The sequence below is a fragment of the Vipera ursinii genome (assembly GCF_947247035.1).
Source record: "Vipera ursinii genome assembly, chromosome: 2".
In the NCBI taxonomy this organism is placed as follows: domain Eukaryota; kingdom Metazoa; phylum Chordata; class Lepidosauria; order Squamata; family Viperidae; genus Vipera; species Vipera ursinii.
Window position 1 is genome coordinate 187,059,906 of NC_139513.1, and position 20,041 is coordinate 187,079,946.

Sequence of the window (20,041 nt, forward strand, 5' to 3'; positions counted from 1 at the left end):
TTGTCTTTACTGTATTATCTGCCAAGTGCACGTCTGAATATAATTCACTCTTAAAATCTGAAACTTTAGTATTCATAGCACATATTTTGGGGCTTGTGATTTTGGAAATAGAATGTGTTTTGAGGGCTGTGAGCTCAAGATTCCTGAGATAATTTGCATGTGATTTTTATTTAAAAGTTGAAGAGTTAGAAACTGAAACAAAAACTAAAATATAAAAAAGCTAAATATATGCTATAATTTGAAGCAATCATCCGAAAATACATCAAAAGAAACCAGGAGCCTAGTTAAAAACAAGTGCCTTAAGCAATTGATAAAAGAAGTCACATTACTGTATAAAGAAAATTGAGAATCTATTCTGTTTTCAGTGAAACAAAATATATGTTTTATTGGAACAAACTTCTCCATAGAAAAAATGCTGTCCAGCTCTCTCAAGCATTAAAAATATCAGATGATGTAAGGAAGTGATAATGTAAGGGAAATAATTTTCTTCTCAAAATCATGCCAAGTGAGGTAAGGTACTGATTCTGGTACCTACCCAGAGAGTACCTTTTTCCAAAGAAGATTTAAAAAATGCCAAAACATTTTTGTTGTACGATTGCAAGAAAAAGTATGTGAACCCTTTGGGATTACGTGGAGTTTTGCATGAATTGGCCATAAAATGCGCTCTAAATGTCATGTAAGTCACAACAATAGAAAAACACAGTCTGCTTAAAATAATACTACACAAACATTAGCTGTTGTCATGTTTTAATTGAACATAAGATCACAGTGCAAGGTGAAAACAGTGCAAGGTGAAAACAGTATGTGAACCTTTGGACTTAATAACTGGTTGGCCCTCCTTTGGCAGCAATAACCTCAACCAAATGTTTCCTGTAGTTGCAGATCAGACCTGCACAACGATCTGGAGTAATTTTGGACCACTCCTCTTCACAAAACTGTTTCAGTGTAGCAATATTCTTGGGATGTCTGGTGTGAATCGCTCTCTTAAGGTCATGCCACAGCATTTCAATCGGGTTGAGGTCAGGACTCTGACTGGGCCACTCCAGAAGGCGTATTCTGTTCTGTTGAAGCCATTGTTTTGTTGAATTGTATGCTTTGGCTCATTGTCCTGTTGCATCACCCATCCTCTGCAGAGCTTCAGTTGGCGGACAGATGGTCGTACGTTTTCCTGCAAAATGTCCTGATAAACTCTGGAATTCATTTTCCCATCAATGACAGCAATCCGTCCAGGCCTGAGGCAGCAAAGCAGCCCCAAGCCATGATGCTCCCTCCGCCATGTTTTACAGTGGGGATGAGGTTTTGATGTTGGTGTGCTGTGCCTTTTTTTCTCCACACATAGTGTTGTGTGTTTTTCCCAAACAACTCAATTTTGGTTTCATCTGTCCACAGTATATTTTGCCAGTAGTGCTGTGGAACATCCAGGTGCTCTTTTGCAAACTTCAAACGTGCTGCAATATTTTTTTTAGACAGCAATGGCTTCCTCCGTGGTGTCCTCCCATGTCCTCCATTCTTGTTTAATGTTTTCCTTATTGTAGATGTGTCAACAAAAATGTTAGCATGTGCAAGAGATTTCTGTAGGTCTTTAGCTGACACTCTAGGATTCTTCTTTACCTCATTAAGCATTATGCGCTGTGCTCTTGCAGTCATTTTTACAGGACGACCACGCCTAGGGAGAGTAGCAACAGTGCTAAACTTTCTCCATTTGTAGACAGTCTGTCTTACCGTGGACACATGAACATCAAGGCTTTTGGAGATACTTTTGTAACCCTTTCCAGCTTCATGCAAGTCAACAATTCTTGATCGTAGGTCTTCTGAGAGCTCTTTTCTGCGAGGCATGATTCACATCAGACAGTGCTTCTTGAGACCAATAAACCCAAAACAGGTGTGTGTTTTTAAAGGACAGAACAGCTGTCAGCAACACATCCAATATCATCACACTGATTGGAGTCAAGGTTGGCTCACTTCTGGCTCCAATTAGCTCTTGGAGAAGTCATTAGGCTAGGGGTTCACATACTTTTTCCACCCTGCACTGTGAATGTTTCCATCTTATGTTCAATTAAAACATGACAATAGCTAATGTTTGTGTAGTATTGTTTTAAGCAGACTGTGTTTTTCTATTGGGATTTACATGACGTTTAGAGCGCATTTTATGGCCAATTCATGCAAAACTCCACGTAATCCCAAAGGGTTCACATACTTTTTCTTGCAACTGTATATAGGTTCTGCATATTTTGCAGGACTGTTAACTTTCCTCAGTCTACTGTTTATGAGGTATCACCCAAGGATCATGACCTGTGAGCATTATAATTGCATCACTTCCCCAAAGACTATGCCTTGAATTAGCATTCCAGAACATAATAACCCTATTATGTTACTTCATGCACTGATTACATTTGTGTAAAATTGGAGAAGTAGTAGTTTTTAAAGCTATATTTCAGTATATGATTTGATGCTAAGTTACTTAAGGACTGCTCCTCTTCATAGAGATGGTACTGTAGGAGATGACCAGTCTGAGCCAGAGAGTGGTGTTAAACACGTCATCAGTCATAAGTCCCTGCGTGCCCATAGGGACTTATGAATTCCTTTCTATTCTTAATGCCCGCGAATTTCCCTTGACCATTAGTAATTCAGTTTCTTGTAGAGAGCTTAAGCTTTCAATAAATCTTTATGTTCATTTGAATTCCTGAATCTCCTGATTTTCGAGTGCTTGACAGGTACCCCCTAAACATATATTGCAGTGCTACCAATATCTTTTAATGGTCCCCTGTGGTAGCAGCTGAGCTAAATAGGACTGGAGTTTACAAGCAATGTTGTAGTAGTAGTAGTAGTAGTAGTAGTAGTAGTAGTAGTTAGTAGTAGTTCCATATGATGGAACATGCTTCCCTTCAAGATTAAATTGGCACCCTTGATTATAGCAATAGCATTTAGACTTATATACTGTCCCACTCTCTGGGCAGTTTACAATGTCAGCATATTGCCCCCAACGATCTGGGTCCTTATTTTACCAACCTCAGAAGGATGGAAGGGTGAGGCAACCTTGAACTGGACAGAGTCAAACTCCTGGCAGTGGGCAGAATCAGCCTGCAATACTGCATTCTACCCACTGCACCACTGTGGCTCCAGTTGTTGGTTCTGGAAATTGTAGAAAATGGTCAACATTATACTTGCTGCTTTATATTAGTGGTTATATGTTAACTAGAAACTACTAGAATTGCTAAATCTGATGGCATGTAAGCCATTACTTACTATATTACAATATGTCTAGTATAAATAGTCCTTTGGCTTGTACCAGGCATAACACACTTCTTTTCTTTCAAGTTTATAGTTATTTTATACAGAAGATACTGAAGTGTGTTGTGATTAAAATGTCTTTTTGTCACCTCTAGGTTTGTATGCAGCTTGGTTTATTATGGTCTTACTCTCAACGTGGGTGATTTGGGTGGCAGTATCTATGTTAATTTGGCTCTTTCTGGTCTAATAGAGATTCCTGCATATCCACTCTGTGTCTATATGATAAGCCAGAAATGGTGAGTTTTGAATAGATGTTACATATATGTCAGATTATGCAGGCATTTTAGGATAGATCAAGAACGTGACTCCATGGGATCATATTTAAGCATCTCTATACATTCAGTTTATGCATTTAGCTTGAAAGACAGATTTTTATTTATAATGAGATGGGCCAAGTACATTCCATTGACTGTACTTCCCCTCTATCCCTTTTTGGAGACCCCCTGAGATTGTACCAACTGAAGATTCTGTCACCAAATAGTGGCATGGCTTTCCTTTTTGAAAAGAAATGAGCAGTTTCCAGTTCAGTACAGGTAGTCCTCAACTTACGACTGTAGTTGAGCCCAGCGTTTCTGTAAGATATTTATTAAATGAGTTTGTTGTTAAATGGCTTCCCCATTGACTTTGCTTGTCAGAAGGTGATGCAACTGTCATAAATATGAGCCAGTTGCCAAGTATCCAAATTTTGATCATTTGACCATGGGGATGCTGTATTGCTTGTAAGTGTGTCATAAGTCACTTTTTCAGTACTGCTGTAATTTTGAACAGTCACTAAATGAATGGTTGTAAGTCAAGGACTTCCTGTATGTGCTTGTGTATGAATATACGCACATGCTTATCAAAAAACTCTTGAATAGTGCAAAATTCTAGACACATATTTTCTAGTAATCTCACTTGATCATTTCATTGTACTTTGTAACTTTTGGCAATGGGAATAAAAGGTCGGGGAAAATTAATGAACTGATATTCCAGTTTTAAAGCCTAATCAATGCAAAAGACTATAAAAGAGTTCCTATCCTATTTTAATGATATTTCTATACACGGTAAAATAGAAAGGTGTGTAAAATACATTTTATTTAACAAGAAAATGAAGCATCATTGTGAGAACTGCAAATGCATTATTATCTGGAACGTTTCTGCAATTCACTGTGGTGATTGGTAGAAATCAGCACAGGTATGCCAAGAGGAATAGGTCCTCAAACTGTCCTCATCTCATGGCACCATGATATAATAGTGCCTTAGCATGGTGTAACGTGTGGCTGAAAAATAGTAAAATATAAACGAACCAGCAGGATTGCAGTCACATGGATGTAAAGTTGGTGTGGAATCTTTCTGATTATATTACCTCATTTTAGAAGAATATCTGAGTTGCTAACTGAAACCTAAGTTAGTAAAATGTACTAATTTATCAACAATTTTATTAGTTTATCAGTATTATTCTGAACTTTGGTTTTTATGAAGAATATTAAAATTTAAATCCAGGGAGACTTCAGTTGTTTTCAGCTATTTTTGAGCTGCATCTCATTCATGTTTTGGGCTTGTTTTGAGAACAGCTGCCATTTGAAAAGCAAGAGAAAGATATTGCATGAATATATACCACTAGACCTTCTTACAGCTATAGCTGCCTATATTTATGAGAGTTACTACTGCGTAGTAGTTAAGATGTTGGAACAGGAGCAAGGCCATCACTCAGCCACAGAAACTTGCCAAGTGGCTTTGGGCCAGTCATTCTCACTGGGTTCTTCTGGGGCAATAGGAGGTGGCAGTACTCTATATACCACTTTAAGTTGTACAAACTAAAGATGGGATAAATAAAGATGGGATAGATGTTAAATAAACATGTACACCATCCAGAGGTCCTTTTACAAAAAAGACAGGATATAAATCAAATACATTTGTTAATTTCTCCTCATGTTGCCTTTTTTCCCCACTTCCTTCTGATTATTAGGTTTGGCCGTAAACGGACACTTGCTGCATTTTTGTTAATAGGGGGACTGGCCTCCCTTCTTGTCATGTTCCTTCCACAACAGAAAGGTAAAATGATTTATTAATTATAGAAATTAGAGATAATCAAATGTGGATCTGGTCCCAACATATACCTCTGTAAGAGTGTTCTGGTTATCCCTGAACCATGAACCTCATAATAGCCTGGAAACATAGGACAGGCAGCATTCATGACTCCTTTTCTCCAAGGAAAATACTTCCTAACCTTGCCAGAGTTGGGGGGCTGTCAGCTTAGACTAATCTAACAAGGTGGACAGGTAGTCCTGGGTTTACAACGTGGATTACCAGGATGGCTGCTGTTATGCAATGGGGTTGTAAAGTTTGATGTCATGTGATTGCATTGCTTAATGATAACAATTCTACACTCTCCATTACTCTCATCACCCCAGAACTGTACAGGTCATTAAGTGGGAAGAGGTGGGAGTACCAGGTAAGGAGTACAGCGGAGGGATGATTGGGGCTGTAGGTGTTGCATGATTGATGCTTCTGGTTGGTGCTGCTAAGGAGACACAAAGGCCAGCAAGGGCAGCACATGGGCTCAGAGAAGTGTGGGGAGGCAAAGGGGTGCACTGGGATATGAGATCTTGTACTCTGTAGTGGAGCTTCTCTGGAGGAAAAGTGATGAAAGCAACTTATGGGAATGATTTGCTGCTTTCCCTGCCAACTTCCACATTGACTTTGCTTTGAAGTAATTCGGAAGGTTGCAAATGGTGATCACGTGGCCATAACCATTGCAGGTGCCCTTTGTTCAGCACTGTCATAAATTTGAATAGTTGCTGATCATAAGTCAAGGAATAGCTAATTAACTTGTTCTGATATTTTATGTTTATGTATATTATGTATATTATAAGCACAGAGCGCAGTTGGAGTGGGCATTTTCACACAAAGAGCAGCAACAGGGCATATGAAAACGGGAAGCCCCGGGTGCCCCCGCCACCCATCCTGGTGCGCTATGCCCACCCACTCGCTCGCCTGCTTGCCTGGCTCTCCCTCCAGCTGCTCACTGCAAGTTGTCCCCACAGCGAGTTAGTCACGTGGAGTTATCTTATGGTGCATTGGCAGTGGTGAGTTGGCAGTGGTGAGCTGGCTGTAGTGAGCTGGCAGAGGTGAGTTGGCCATGGCGAGTTATCCCGTTCCAATTCAAAAATAGCTTAACAAGCATACCATGATTTACATAATGCAGAATATCTGCCTCCTTGTACAATGCCTCCAGAGTTTAAATATTGTTGACAGATGTGTTAGGGGAGGATGTACATTGCAGTGGGAGGGAGATCTTGCTTCATACAGATGGGTAAAGGGTACCACCTGCCTAATTTATTTGCTCTTATTTGCTCTTTAAGCTCCTTCCCTCCTCCTGTCATCTTTCCAACCTGTAAATCAGCTGATGGTGCTCAGAAAAATGGCCAGTTAAGGCTGGGAAGCAACTCTTTCAAAGCATCTAGATCAGGGCTGTCAAACCGCCAGCCTGCAGGCTGGTTGCATCATGCTGAGGCCACGCCCAACCCAGCTCCGGCAATGCAAAAAAAGTCGAGATATGTCACGACATGTCACGTGACACAGCAAGTTTGACACCCGTGATCTAGATACATGTGTCATGTGTCATGGCAGAACTCCTAGGCAAAAGATTTCCTTAAAGAACATCTTTATTTGGCTACATAGTATTGGCACAATCAAAAGTAAAACCAAGACTGCAGTTCCCTCCCAAAGGTTACAGAGTTGCAAAGTTGAACTTCCCACCCCAGTAATATCTCATAAATCACATTTCCCAATTAACTACTTTAGCGGACTGTCTAACGGAAGCTTCAGCCTGCCAAAATGCAAGCAGCAATAAACTTGGTTCCCACAGAACAATTTATTGTTTTGACTAAGCTGAAAAATACTCATCCCCCCTTCCCAACTCTTTGGCAACCAAAAGTCAAGTGGAAATGGCTTCAGCCAAATTTGTTTGCAGTGTTGACAGTCAGATCTCCTAAAGAAAAGAGAAATTCTGTAGACGAAGAAGAATCAAAATTAGGAATCTCCTCGAGGCTTATTAGGATGCTTATCAAAAAAAATTAGGTATCTTTCAGCTTTTACATCAGTACTTTTTACCCAAGTGGCCTCTGATAACGGGTATCCTTTCCACTATACTAAATACTGTAATTTCCCTTTATACAATCTAGAGTCAAGAATTTGTTTTATTTCATAATGTCTCTCTCTCTCTGCCACAAGGGGACCAGGTTCTTGTTTGGGAGGAGGTCTTAAAGACAATTCCCTGAATGGTTTTAACAGACTACAATGGAAAACAGGGTGGATCTTTCCCAAGAGGCAAGGGAGTTTTAACTCTACTGTGACTGGATTTATAATTCAGACTATGGGAAAAGGTCCAAGGAATTTTGGCCCCAATTTTTTACTAGGCAACTTGAGTCTCAAATATTTTGTAGAATGATAAATCTTTCCCCCCACACGGAATGGTTTCTGAGGAGCCCTTTTTATCAGCTTGTTCTTTGTAAATCTTTGAGGCTTTCACTAAAGCCTTTTTGCATTGTCCCAAACAGTTTTCCAGGAGGCCACCCACTGATCTAAAGTTTGAGAAGCAGGAGGGTCCTGTGGGTATTCTGGCATGGGAATGAACTCTCTACCAGTAGCTATTTTAAAAGGAGAAAGTCCAGTGCTGCTATGCACTGTGTTATTGTAAGCCACCTCAGCAAAAGGGAGGAGGTCAGCCCAATTTGTTTGCTGGTAATCCACATAGCATCTAATATATTGTTCCACCATTGCATTTGCTTTTTCAGCTGCTCCATTCATAGATGGATGAAAAGCCGATGATAGTCCTTACATGGATCTGATCAGTTTAAGGAAATCCCTCCAAAATCTAGCAGTAAACTGAACCCCCCTGTTTGAAATAATCAGTTTTGGTGTTCCGTGGAACTAGTAGATATGTTTGAGGAACATTTTGGCTAACTTCTGGGCAGAGAGGAGACCGGAACAGGCTATGAAATGAGCTTGCTTCGAAAAAAGGTCAATAAGAGTCCATATTGCCGTATTACCCCCCCACTTTCTGGTAATTCTCCAATAAAGTTCCTGGCAATCTTCCCAGGGTTGAGAAGGGTCTGCAACTTGTTGCAATAGTCCAGGGGGTTTTCCAGGGTGTATCTTCATTGTTGCACATGTTGCACAGCTTTTCACATTATTTTCAACATCTTTTTTCAAGCCCGGCCACCAAAACTGCCTCTGGACCAAATGTAAAGTTTTTAGATATCCGAAGTGTCCAGCTTGTTTGATATTGTGGCTGCACTGTAGTGCTTGAACTCTAAGTGGTTCTGGCAAATATAGTTTTGACCCCTTCCAGGCTAGCCCATCTTGATAAGTCTTGTATGGTCTTGTTTTCTTTGAACCAGGAATCGGTTTTCAATTCCTCCTTTAGTTTTTTTTCATTAACAATCTATCTGGTTCAGGTGGTTTTGTTTTCTGTTGCCTCCCTGGGGTTATCTGAGAGATTGACTGTGGTTGTGGAATGATAGCGGGCTGTCTAATGGAAGCTTTAGCTCACCAAAATGCAAGTAGCAATGACCTTGGTTCCCACAGAAAAAAATATTTTTTGACTAAGCTGAAAAATACTCATCCCCCCCTCCCAACTCTGTGGCAACCAAAAACGAAGTGGAAATGGCTTCAGCCAAATTTGTTCGCAATGTTAACAACATGATCTTATGGAGCTGAGAGAGTTGAGGATTTGAAAGAACCCCCAGTTTTCCTGGCTCTTCTCCCACCCCAGCTAATACGTATATATAACATCTGATTTACCCTACTGATTTCAGTACTAAACTCAAGAATTTAGATTTAAGGGGCTGATGCTCATAATTGTGACTCTTTTCTTTTAGACAAGTTTTATTGATTTTTTAATATTTATATATACATGTATTTGTGAAACAATATGGTGGTTGGGTAGTTAAAAAAAGAAATAACTAGTTGTAAATAGTTCAGGTTACATCAACAGAGATGCCCTCTCTATTTCGTTTAGTTATTACATGGTCAAAATAGGCAAGTTAGTACATTTCTAGTTGTAACCTAGTCAATCAACAAAACTTAAAATATATTTTCAGTAATACATATCAATATCCTGTTTTTAAATTTTATCTAATTGCAATAGGATATTCTAGAGTGACCTATAGTATATAGGAAAAAGCTTAATTTTTGGGTAACCCACAATTCACTATTTCAATAAAGAATAATTCTTTTGTCTACAAAACTTATATTGTTCATTACAAAGCATTCTTATCTTTTACCATTAAAGTCTAATTTTCATCTTAACAAATCACCAGTTATTATTGCCTTAACCATTCAACAATTATTAAAATACTATCTTTTATATATAAAATTCTAGGTTCTATACTATGATTCAAAAGTAACCACTGAATATTCTATAAGTCATCTTGACCATACATCAATTATTAAAATACTATATTTTGATATGTCATTCCAAGTTCTAAGATATAGTTCGGAGTTATATTCTAAAAGCTTACATTTGTTTACCTTTACAGATCTAAAAGCTAAATGTAAAATCAGTTATACTTTTTAGGGATTCCCCTTAATCCATAAAAAAGATATTTTTATAGTCTATCTTTAGGAACCCCAAAAGAGAAACAAGTTCAGTTTTTTTTAAAAAAATCTAACTCTTGCCTTCCTTTTGTGCCAATCCTGCTTCCCTCTTGGCATCTTTAAAATCTCAGATGTATCTTCCTTTCTTCCTATACCCCTTATTTGAGTCCAGGGAGAGTATTCAAATGTCAGTTTTGCAAGGAAGATGTCCCCTTTGTAACCATTGTATTTTTGCTTTGATAATTCAGTTTTTGATGGTTGATATAATATAGTTGTCATTAAATCAGTCAAATCTTTTTGTTCTTCCAATTCTATTTGGGTTAGGTAGAAAGTAGTAGCTGGTATTATGATTGTCTTTTGATTAATTGAATTCCCAATATATTGTATTTGAAAGCCTTTAGTATCTTCACTCTTGGTGTTGTTTTCTTCAGGTGGTGCTGCTTTTTGGGTTGCAAGTTTTGTAGTTGCCATTAAAGTTTGGACTTTAAGGTCTTCTGTAGATTGCTTTTGATTTACTTTGAAATCTCCTATTTTAGTATTAGTTTCCACTTCTATTTGATTTTGGGTTATCTTTTCCTCATTTAAAATCAAAATTTGATTTGGTAACTTTAAGTTGTCAGATTTTTCTTGCAATTTGGCTTTAATTTGCTCTGTCATTGCCAAAATCGTGTCCAATATCAGTTTATAATCAAGTAGTGGGAAGTATTCATCCATTTCGTTGTTGTTTGCAGTTAAATCTTCCATGGAGGCTGTTTTAATAATAGTAATAGATTTTCTACCTCCTGAACAGTTGTATTCAGTGACAGGTGTTCCCACCCTTATCTTAGTGTCAAGGACAGCTGTTATTCAGTGAGCTCTCACAACAAAAAAAGGAAATTTACTTGCTGTACCAGGTTTTACCACAAGATGTCATCAGTAACATATAACATGCAATGTAGGAATTTTCTTTTCTTTCTCCAAATTAATATAGAACTTTTGTAGGATTAGTCCAAATTTTTTCCTTAATTCACAGCTTAGAGAAAAGATAGGGTAGTGGATTCCCAGCAACAAATAAAAGCTTTTTAGTAAATACAGATGAAATTACTTAATTTCTTTGCTGAATTAATTAAAGTTCTTTTGTAGCTTTGAGGCGTTAAAATTTGTTCCCAGAGTAGATATTCACCATTTTCTCAAAAAATGGGGAAGGAGGTTTTCAGGAAAGTCCCACAGGAAGATGGTTACGGAATAAGAAAGGTAAAAGCTTGCCCAGGTCCTCCACATTGCTTCTTAGTGCTAGGTAGTGCTTTGGCTTTCGGCAGGGAGCAGCTTAATGATCGGCCATCTTTATGGCCGGTCTTTTCTTCTTCGGGCCAAAGGAGATGATTCCGGATTACAGCAGTGGGCTGCCGCCCTTCCGTGATCACAGGAAAGTCCTCTTCTCAGTAATCGCCCCTCCAGGGCGATTTTTGACCCTTTTCAGGGTCCTCCAAAAAAGAAAGAAACGGACAGCAGGAAGCAGTCTGTTCCTGCATGTCCAGAAGTGCCGCATGCGCAAACTGGAAGGACTAATGACCTTGGTTCCCACAGAAAAAAATATTTTTTTGACTAAGCTGAAAAATACTCATCCCCCCTCCCAACTCTGTGGCAACCAAAATGAAGTGGAAATGGCTTCAGCCAAATTCGTTTGCAATGTTGACAACATGATCTTATGGAGCTGAGAGAGTTGAGGATTTGAAAGAACCCCCAGTTCTCCTGCCTCCTCTCCCACCTCAGCTAATACGTCTATATAACACTGATTTACCCTACTGATTTCAGTACTAAACTCAAGAATTTGGATTTAAGGGGCTGATGCTCATAATGGTGACTCTTTTTTTTTTATTGAAAAGTTTTAAGATACAATTTTCCTTTAAAAAACCCCCCTTCCCCCTCCCTCCTCCCCCCCTACCTCCCCCCCTCCCCCCTCCCTCCTCCCCCCCCTACCTCCCCCCCTCCCCCCCCGACTTCCCAGAGCTAAATACAAGGTATATATATAAAAAAAAGCAAACATAAACAACCATATACTAACAACTATAAATTCTAAAATCCATCACTCTCTAGCTTATATAGGATAAAACAAACCTTAGCAATATTAAATATATATAAAAAACTAAAATAAAAAAAGAAACACTCTCTAGCTTATATAGGATAAAACAAACCTTAATAGTATTAAATATATATTAAAAACAAAAAGAAAAAAGAAAAAAAACCCAAGATAGAAAGAGAAAAAGAAAAAGAAAAAAAGGAAAAAAGAGTTATTCAAATACTACATAATACTTCTCAACCCTATACTTATCCTAAATAGACTCCATCCATTTTGTCCATTCCATGATATAACGTTCTTACAGATAATCTTTCAAATTAACCAAAATCTTCGCCACCTCAACCAAATCAGAAAACTTTAAAGTCAACTCTTCTATAATCGGCCGTTCCTCTTCCAGTGCCAGATCTATAATTATTCCAAACAAAAAAAAAGATTGCGAACAAAACTTTAACCTCCATTTGAGAATCTTCTGTATATTCCACCAAACTTTAATCCAAAAAAAGCTCACCCTTTCCACAAAACCACCACATATAAAAATATATTGCGTCTACACCCAAACCTTTTCCCACCTCCCATACTTGACTATAAATACGTCGTAGAAATTCCATAGACTTCTGCAAATCCTGCTATTTTCTCTTCTTAGATCGTTTTGCAGCAGCACGCGTCACCCTCTGTTCTATAGAATCATCCGACGAGGTTATATCTTGATCTCCTCCAACACCGTTGTCTTCTATCTGACCATCTTCGGCCTCTTGATGCACTCCTTCTCCAGATCCCTTTTCAGCTTCCAGAAGTGTTAATGGCGTTGCATTTAAAACATTATTGTAGAAATCACGCGCTTGCATCACAGTAACCAGACGGTACCTTTTACCTTCGTGCGTCACCATCAACCCAACTGGGATCTCCCATCTGAACCTTATATCTCGTTGCTTGAGCTCTTGCACAAGAAATGTAAAATCCTTCCTTCTCCTTAGAATCTTTGGAGGAATTTCCTTTAAGACCAAAACTTCTTGATTAGCAATCACAACTTTAGTATCATAAGCAGCTCGTATAACTTCATCTCTAATTTCCCTTTTTGCAAAATATACCACCACATCTCTAGGCAACTTTCTCTGTCCAGCAATCCATGAATTCAAACGAAACACTTTATCCATGCCTCCTTTTATTTCAGATGCTGGCTGTTTCAATACTACTTCGAAAGCCTCAGAAACCAGCTGCTTTAGATCTTCCTTAATATTCTCCTTTAAGCCTCTAATTCTAATGGCAAACTGCATCTGGTAATATTGAGCAAGACTCAGTTCCTTTTCCATTTTATCTTCATTCTCCAATACTTTTGCTTCTAATATAGCATTCTTTTGAGTCAAATCTTCTAGCTTTTCCTCCAATTCTTCCACACAACGAGCCACTTTACACACTGAAGACAAGATGTCTACCTTCATCACTCTGAACTTCTGTTCCATCCTCTCCTCCATTCTCTCCTCCAATTTCTCCAATTTCTCCTCCATCTGTGCAAATCTATCATTAATTGATTCCAAAATTACCTGGGTGTGTTTTTCAAGAGCATCTTGTAAGTCCTTTGATGTCAATACATCAGGAGGATGCAGCGCCTGCAGTAATGATTGTTGCACCGGAGAAGTTCCAGCACTCCGAAGAGTTTTAGGGGGTGGTTTAGCCGCCATCTTTTACCAATTGTGACGCACTTTCACTTCAGATTTATAATCCAAAAAAAGTCCATCAAGCTGGAGAGTAAAATATAATAATCCTCTTCACCTTTTCCTCTTGTATTGCTCTGCCTGCTCCTTTAATCCATAGTCATTCCTTCAGGCAGGGGTGGTCGCAGACGCCTGGCTCTGCTCCAAGAAATCAGGAGCAGAGGCGCTGGCCAGCTGGGAGCAGCCCAGGCTACGGGGGAGTTCAATCCTTCAGCCGCCCAAGCCATAAGCTCAGGCGGCCCTGGAGAACTCTACCCCTACCTGGGAGCTCACCCCCTCCTCTTCTCCCGAGGAGGGGGCTTCAAATTCGCCCGAACAGCTGATCGGCGCTGTTTCGGGCGAAAATAACTCAGCTGAGCCGCGGGCAGCCCGGAGAGGCTGTCTTCGGCGCCGCGCCGCCACCGGAAGTCCCTCATAATGGTGACTCTTATTTGGCTTCTGGGAGCTTTGTGTGATTCACTGTTTGAATCTCACAAACTTCTGTTTCAGGAATGCTTCTCTGCTTTCTATAAGCTTGGCAGAATATAGTGAACCAGTTTTCTTAGGTTTCATTTACTTTGAATAATTTAGTGCATAACCAAAACTTTTATTTTGTCTTTTGCTTTTGAATGGATATAAGGCTGTGATCTAAAATGGCTGCCATTTTCACGTAGAAATAACAAAGGGGGAGGCAGATGGCTGACTTTGTAATAATGCTGCTGAAAGCCCTAATAAGCAGGCATATACATAGAATGAAGGCTATTGCTAAGCACATTGATTTGTGCTTCTTAGATTGTAAGCCGCCCTGAGTCTTCGGAGAAGGGCGGGATATAAATGGGATTAAAAAAATAAAAAAAATACTATAACCAGATAAGCTTGTAAATGAAAACATGTTCTAATGATATCCAAATCTGAGTTTGTTTCTCAGAGTGAAAAACATTTGCTATTCTTATAATAGAGAAAGACAATTCCCCCTTCTGATTACTGAAATTTGATCCTGCTATATGGGACCTTCATTGTTCCCATGCAGCATTTATTTTAAAAACATGCTGTTATAAAAAAGTGGATTATTACAAAGTTTGAATATTATAAAACATTTTTCTTGATAAACAATTTTAATAAGGTCATATGATTTTATTTAGTTCTGTCTGTCAGTGGTAGCCTACCACATAAATGCTTTCTCAGCAGAGAGAGGGGACCTGCGGTGGGAGTACTTTGCATAGAAACTGCCTGGAGAGATGAGGCAGTACCTAAGTTCGATAGATAAATAAACCAATTCTGGGATAAAGAGAATTCTAAAAGTTATCCTTCTTTGCTCCAATAGCTTCAGGAGTATTTGCGATTGTGAACATCCGTTCTTTGTCTTTACTTGGAAAACTGACCATCAGTTCTGCCTTTAACATTGTATATATCTACACATCGGAACTCTATCCTACCGTTATCAGGTAAGACAAATTCAGTTTGTAGTGACTTAATGCAACTCTATGTCATTGCTTATCCATTCTGTTTTTGTTGACGTAGAACACCATTCTTAGATTCTCTCATTTAGCAGAGGGGCAGCAAATCAGCAAGCTCAGAGTTCTTGCTTATTAGAATTTGAGCTCTGTCTAAAATATAATGTTTAACTGATTGGACTACTAGACATTAGAGGCAAGGAGAGCCAGGTTTGAATCTGCCCCTAGTGAGAAAAGCTCATTGGCATTTTGTCAGTCATTCTTTCCTAAGCCTACCTATCTAGCAGGATTCTTGTTGTGGAGAAAAATAGGAGGAAGTGGAATGCATGCTGCCTTGAGCTCCTGAATAAAAAGAGGTGTATACATCTAAATAATTTTTTAAATATGCAAAACCTAAACTAAAAGCCTTGTTTAGATAAAGCATGTAGATCATATAGAAAATGTTATCTTTAAAAACTGGATGTATAGCTTTTGGATTAATGTAGGGTTTTTAGAGTTGATATAAAAACATTTCAGTAGCTGTTTCACACTTGGTCCAAATGCAGGCAGAATGAAAATATTGAAACATAGTCAACATAATAAAGAATGTCATTGTTATGCTGCTATACATTTAGCAGACAAAATAAGAGATTAGGGCTTTGCATGTTTCAGAAATGATTTGGAAGAAATGTTTTGGAACTTGCTTGAGTGCAAGCCTAAAAGAAAATATGTGCCTGTTTTAACAAGGTTATCAATATATGCTATAATTAATGGCGGAATATTGTTACATACTCATGGGAGTTCAGAAGCATTTCTTTTGAACAAGGTCTATTTTCAAAATATTCATAGCCCTACTGTATAATAAATATTTCAGCTAGTAGAAATATTAGTATTAGAGCATTTCCAGTTTGTGGGATGAGCCCATCTAGAATTAAAAGGCTTTGAAATATGCTACTGTATGGTTGGGCTCATTTATTTTGTTTTAAACATTTATTGTGCTTTGGTGTTGTTGTTTTTTTGGTTCTTTTTTAATATAACCATTTTTAACCATGTTGAGAATTGGGCAGCTCTATAAATCAAATAAAAAAGACTGTGTTGGTTTTCAAGGGACTTGAATTTAGAGTTGGATTGAATATCTCTTAAAAAAAATAATGTGGAAATAAAAGTTATTGTCAAATATCAAAATAGTGGAAAGAAAACAAGTGGAGAGAAAACAAAAAAGACTGTGAAATAGGTATGTATAAAACAAAAAAATCTTTATCATGTGCTGATGAGACCTTTCTTAGATTAGATTTAGATTTAGATTTATTAAATTTATATGCCGCCCTTCTCCCCAAGGACTCAGGGTGGCTCACAACAATAAAAAATTAAAAAACATAAAGTACAAAATTTAAAAAAGAATTAAACAATGGATGTAATAAATAAATGACAATTTAACCCAATAAAAGGAGAACCACCATAAAACAGTGCCTCCCACTCCCAGCCCCTCAAGCTGTCGCAGCAGGATACCATGGTCGATGGTATCAAAAGCCACTGAGAGGTCAAGTAGGACCAGGACAGAGGAGCAACCCCTGTCCCGGGCCCACCAGAGATCATTTACCAGTGCGACCAATGCCGTTTCCGTGCTGTAACCGGGCCTGAAACTGGAGTGGTACGGGTCCAGATAGTCTGCTTCATCCAGGAATTGCGGGAGCTGACGTGCCACAACACTTTCAACAACCTTCGCTACAAAGCGAAGGTTGGAGACAGGACGATAATTATTCAACGAGGCCGGGTCCAGGGCAGGCTTCTTGAGAAGGGGCCTCACCACCACCTCTTTTAAGGCGGAGGGGAAGACACCCTCTATCAATGAAGCGTTGACAACTGCCTGGAGCCAGCCCCCTGTCACCTCCTCGGCAGCCGAAACTAGCCAGGAGGGACATGGGTCCAATCAACGAGTTGTAGCGCTCAGTTTACACATAATCCTGTCCACATCATCCAAAGAAACAGGGTCAAACTCACCCCAAATGGTATAACCAAGACCTGCCCTCTCCACTCCGCCAGATTCCACCCAGTCAGAGTCCAAGCCAGTACGGATCTGAGTGATTTTATCCTGCAGATACTGTACAATTTCCTCAGCCCTACCCTGCAAAGGGTTTTCCCTCGGTCGCTTGTTAAGCAGTGAGCGGGTAACTCTAAACAGGACGGCTGAGCGGTTATCTGCGGACGCAAGGAGAGTGGAAAAGTAAACACGCTTTGCCGCTTCCATCGCCACTAGGTAAGACTTAAGATAAGTTCTTAGCTGTGTTCAGTCAGATTCAGATCTGCTGGACCTCCAACAGCTCACTTGGCGTCTTTTCCGGCACTTCATCTCTCAGAGTCCCTCGGTAAACCAGGGGGCCACCTGGGATCTGCGCGGGGTCAGAGGCCGCAAAGGCACAATTCGATCCAAGGCCCCAGCAGCCGCCCTCTCCCAGGCTGCTACTATAGCCTCGGCAGAGTCGTGGGCAAGGGAAGCAGGAAATGTCCCAAGCTCCGTCTGGAACCTCTCAGGGTCCATCAGGTGCCTGGGGCAGAACCACCTGGTCGGTTCCGCCTTCCAGCGGCAGGGGGTGGTGTACTGAAAGTCTAGCCAGAGGAGAAAATGATCAGACCATGACAGGGCTTGGATGGTTAAATCCCCCCTACCTAGATCATTAATCCACTGCCCAGAGATAAAAACCAGGTCGAGTGTGTGCCCTCCATTATTTATTTATTTAATTAGTTTTATATACCGCCCTATTCCTGAAAGACTCAGGGCGGTTTACAGGGCAAAATTTAAAAGTCTATGGGTCGGGTCTTGAATTATTTGAGTCAGGTCCATGGCTGTCATGGAAGCCATGAACTCCCAGGCCAAGGCCAGAATGATCTTGCTTAGAATTAAACGTAAATAAAATTAAATAGGCCCAGTAATCTTCAATAACTTCATAAATTACTTATATGAAGGAATAGAAGGGTAACTCATCCAATTTGCAGGTGACACTAAACTGGCCCAGAAGACAAACTCATGATCCAAAAAGATCTTAACAGAGTTGAACAATGGGCCCTATCCAACAACATGAAATTTAATATGGAAAAAAGCAAGATTGTATACTTAGGCAGGAAAAACCAAAGGTACAAGTACAGATTAGGTGAAACCTGGCTCAAAAACAGTCCTAGTGGAAGATCACTTAAATATGAGTTAGTAATGTGCGACGGCAGCCAAAAAAAGCTAATACAATCCTTGTTTGTATAAACAGAGGCATAGAATCAAAATCACATGATGTATTAGTATCACTTTATAAAACCTTAGTGAGACCACACCTGGAATACTGCATCCAGTCGTGGTCACCATATTACAAAAAAAGATGTTGAGACTTTGGAAAAAGAGCAACTAAGATGAATAAAGGCCTGGAGACTAAAACATTGAGAACGGTTGCAGGATTTGGGTTTGGCTAGTCTATAGAAAATAAGGACTAGGGGTGGCATGATAGCAGCATTCCAGTATTTGAGGGGCTACCAGAAAGAAGAGGGGGTCAACTTATTCTCCAAAGCACCAGAGGGCAGGACAAGAAACAATGAATGGAAACAAATCAAGGAGAGAAGCAACCTGGAACTAAGGTGAAACTTCCTAACAGTGAGGACAATTAACCAGTGGAACAACTTGCCTTCAGAAGTCAGGGTGGGTTCATTACAGGAGGTTTTTAAGAAGAGACTGGGCAGCCACTTGTGTGATACTTGCTAGCCTTGCCCTGTTCTTGCGTGGCACAGCGCCCCATTTCTGCACCCTGCAGTGCAGCGGTATCCCATTTTTGTACCCTAAGGCATGGCAACATCACATTTTCGCACCCCACGGTGCGGCGGTGTCCCATTTTTGCATCCCATGGTGTGGCTTCTTGTTTTTGGCCCCTCGGCCATGGCGCTAACACAACTGGGTGGGTGTGTGCGCACATGTGCATGCACTGGCCAGCCTGTCCCGTGGCCCGGTAGCCAGCAGGCCACAGGCCACTACCAGGCAATGACCCACAGGTTGGGGACCCCTGGTGTAGATCTCCTCCTTGAGCAGGGGGTTGGACTAGAAGACCTCCAAGGTCCCTTCCAGTTCTGTTCTGAATTGAATTGAAATGTTGTTGACATTATTGCTGGTTGAATATTTTTTTCCCTTTCTCTCAATGGCTTTCAAAGCTTTGTGCAGCTCTGGGATTTCCAGTGGTACAATTATCATAAATGTTTAAAATAAGTATTTTAATTATAATTAAAATATATAATTTTAAAATATAAAAATATAATTATTTTAAAGTTCTAAGAATTCTTAGATCTCTTGGTATTTAGAAGTATAACTCCAATCCTAAATTGGAAGAGACTTTCACATGAATATCATTGTGTTTTACTTCCCTAAGGAATGTTGGAATGGGAACCTGTTCTATGTTTTCTCGAGTTGGTGGAATTATTGCTCCTTTTGTCCCATCTCTGGTATGACTGAACTATTTTCTATTCCCTTCATGCTCATTGTACCTCCAAATGGGATTAGCAAAAATGTGTAGATTTATTTAAATTGTTTCTTTGCAACAGAAACAGTGCTGCTATGGTATTGTTTTTAGAGACAGATTTTGTGATAAGGACTACATCCACACAATCACCTTGTCCTGCCTCAGAGAGGTAGCCCCACTTGCTTAGAACATGCCTTCTAAATGGACTCTCATTGCCAGCCCACTGCTGAGACAGTTAAAGACAATCCAAGGTGATGTTGCAGGAAAGAGGTGTTTTCCATGGGAAAATGGAAGACAACCTACATTGTCTACTGGAGGCTTCGGTCTACTGGAACTTTTGGACTCCAATTTGCCCATTGCAAGTCTGCCTCCTACCATCTGGTTGCTGGTCTCTGTTTTCATTGCATTAGTACTGCAGAGTTTCAGAAAGGACCCCCCCCCCTTCCACAGAGTTTGGAAGTAGTGTTTCTTTCTTAATTCTTCTGACCCAGGAGGGAG

General features: G+C 39.8%; 1 protein-coding gene across 3 annotated transcripts in view; it reads left to right on the top strand.

The window, feature by feature from the left end:
- SLC22A15 (solute carrier family 22 member 15) overlaps positions 1-20,041 on the top strand; it is a 44,285-nt gene that overhangs the window by 14,929 nt on the left and 9,315 nt on the right. Inside the window, exons 7-10 of one of the 3 annotated variants that reach the window (XM_083356783.1) lie at positions 3,387-3,527; positions 5,240-5,325; positions 14,948-15,068; positions 19,454-19,526. In XM_083356783.1, the coding sequence (XP_083212909.1) occupies positions 3,387-3,527; positions 5,240-5,325; positions 14,948-15,068; positions 19,454-19,526 (421 nt within the window). The remainder of the gene's footprint in view (positions 1-3,386; positions 3,528-5,239; positions 5,326-14,947; positions 15,069-19,453; positions 19,527-20,041) is intronic. The other 2 variants (XR_014491772.1, XM_083356784.1) reach the window with 2 other exon arrangements.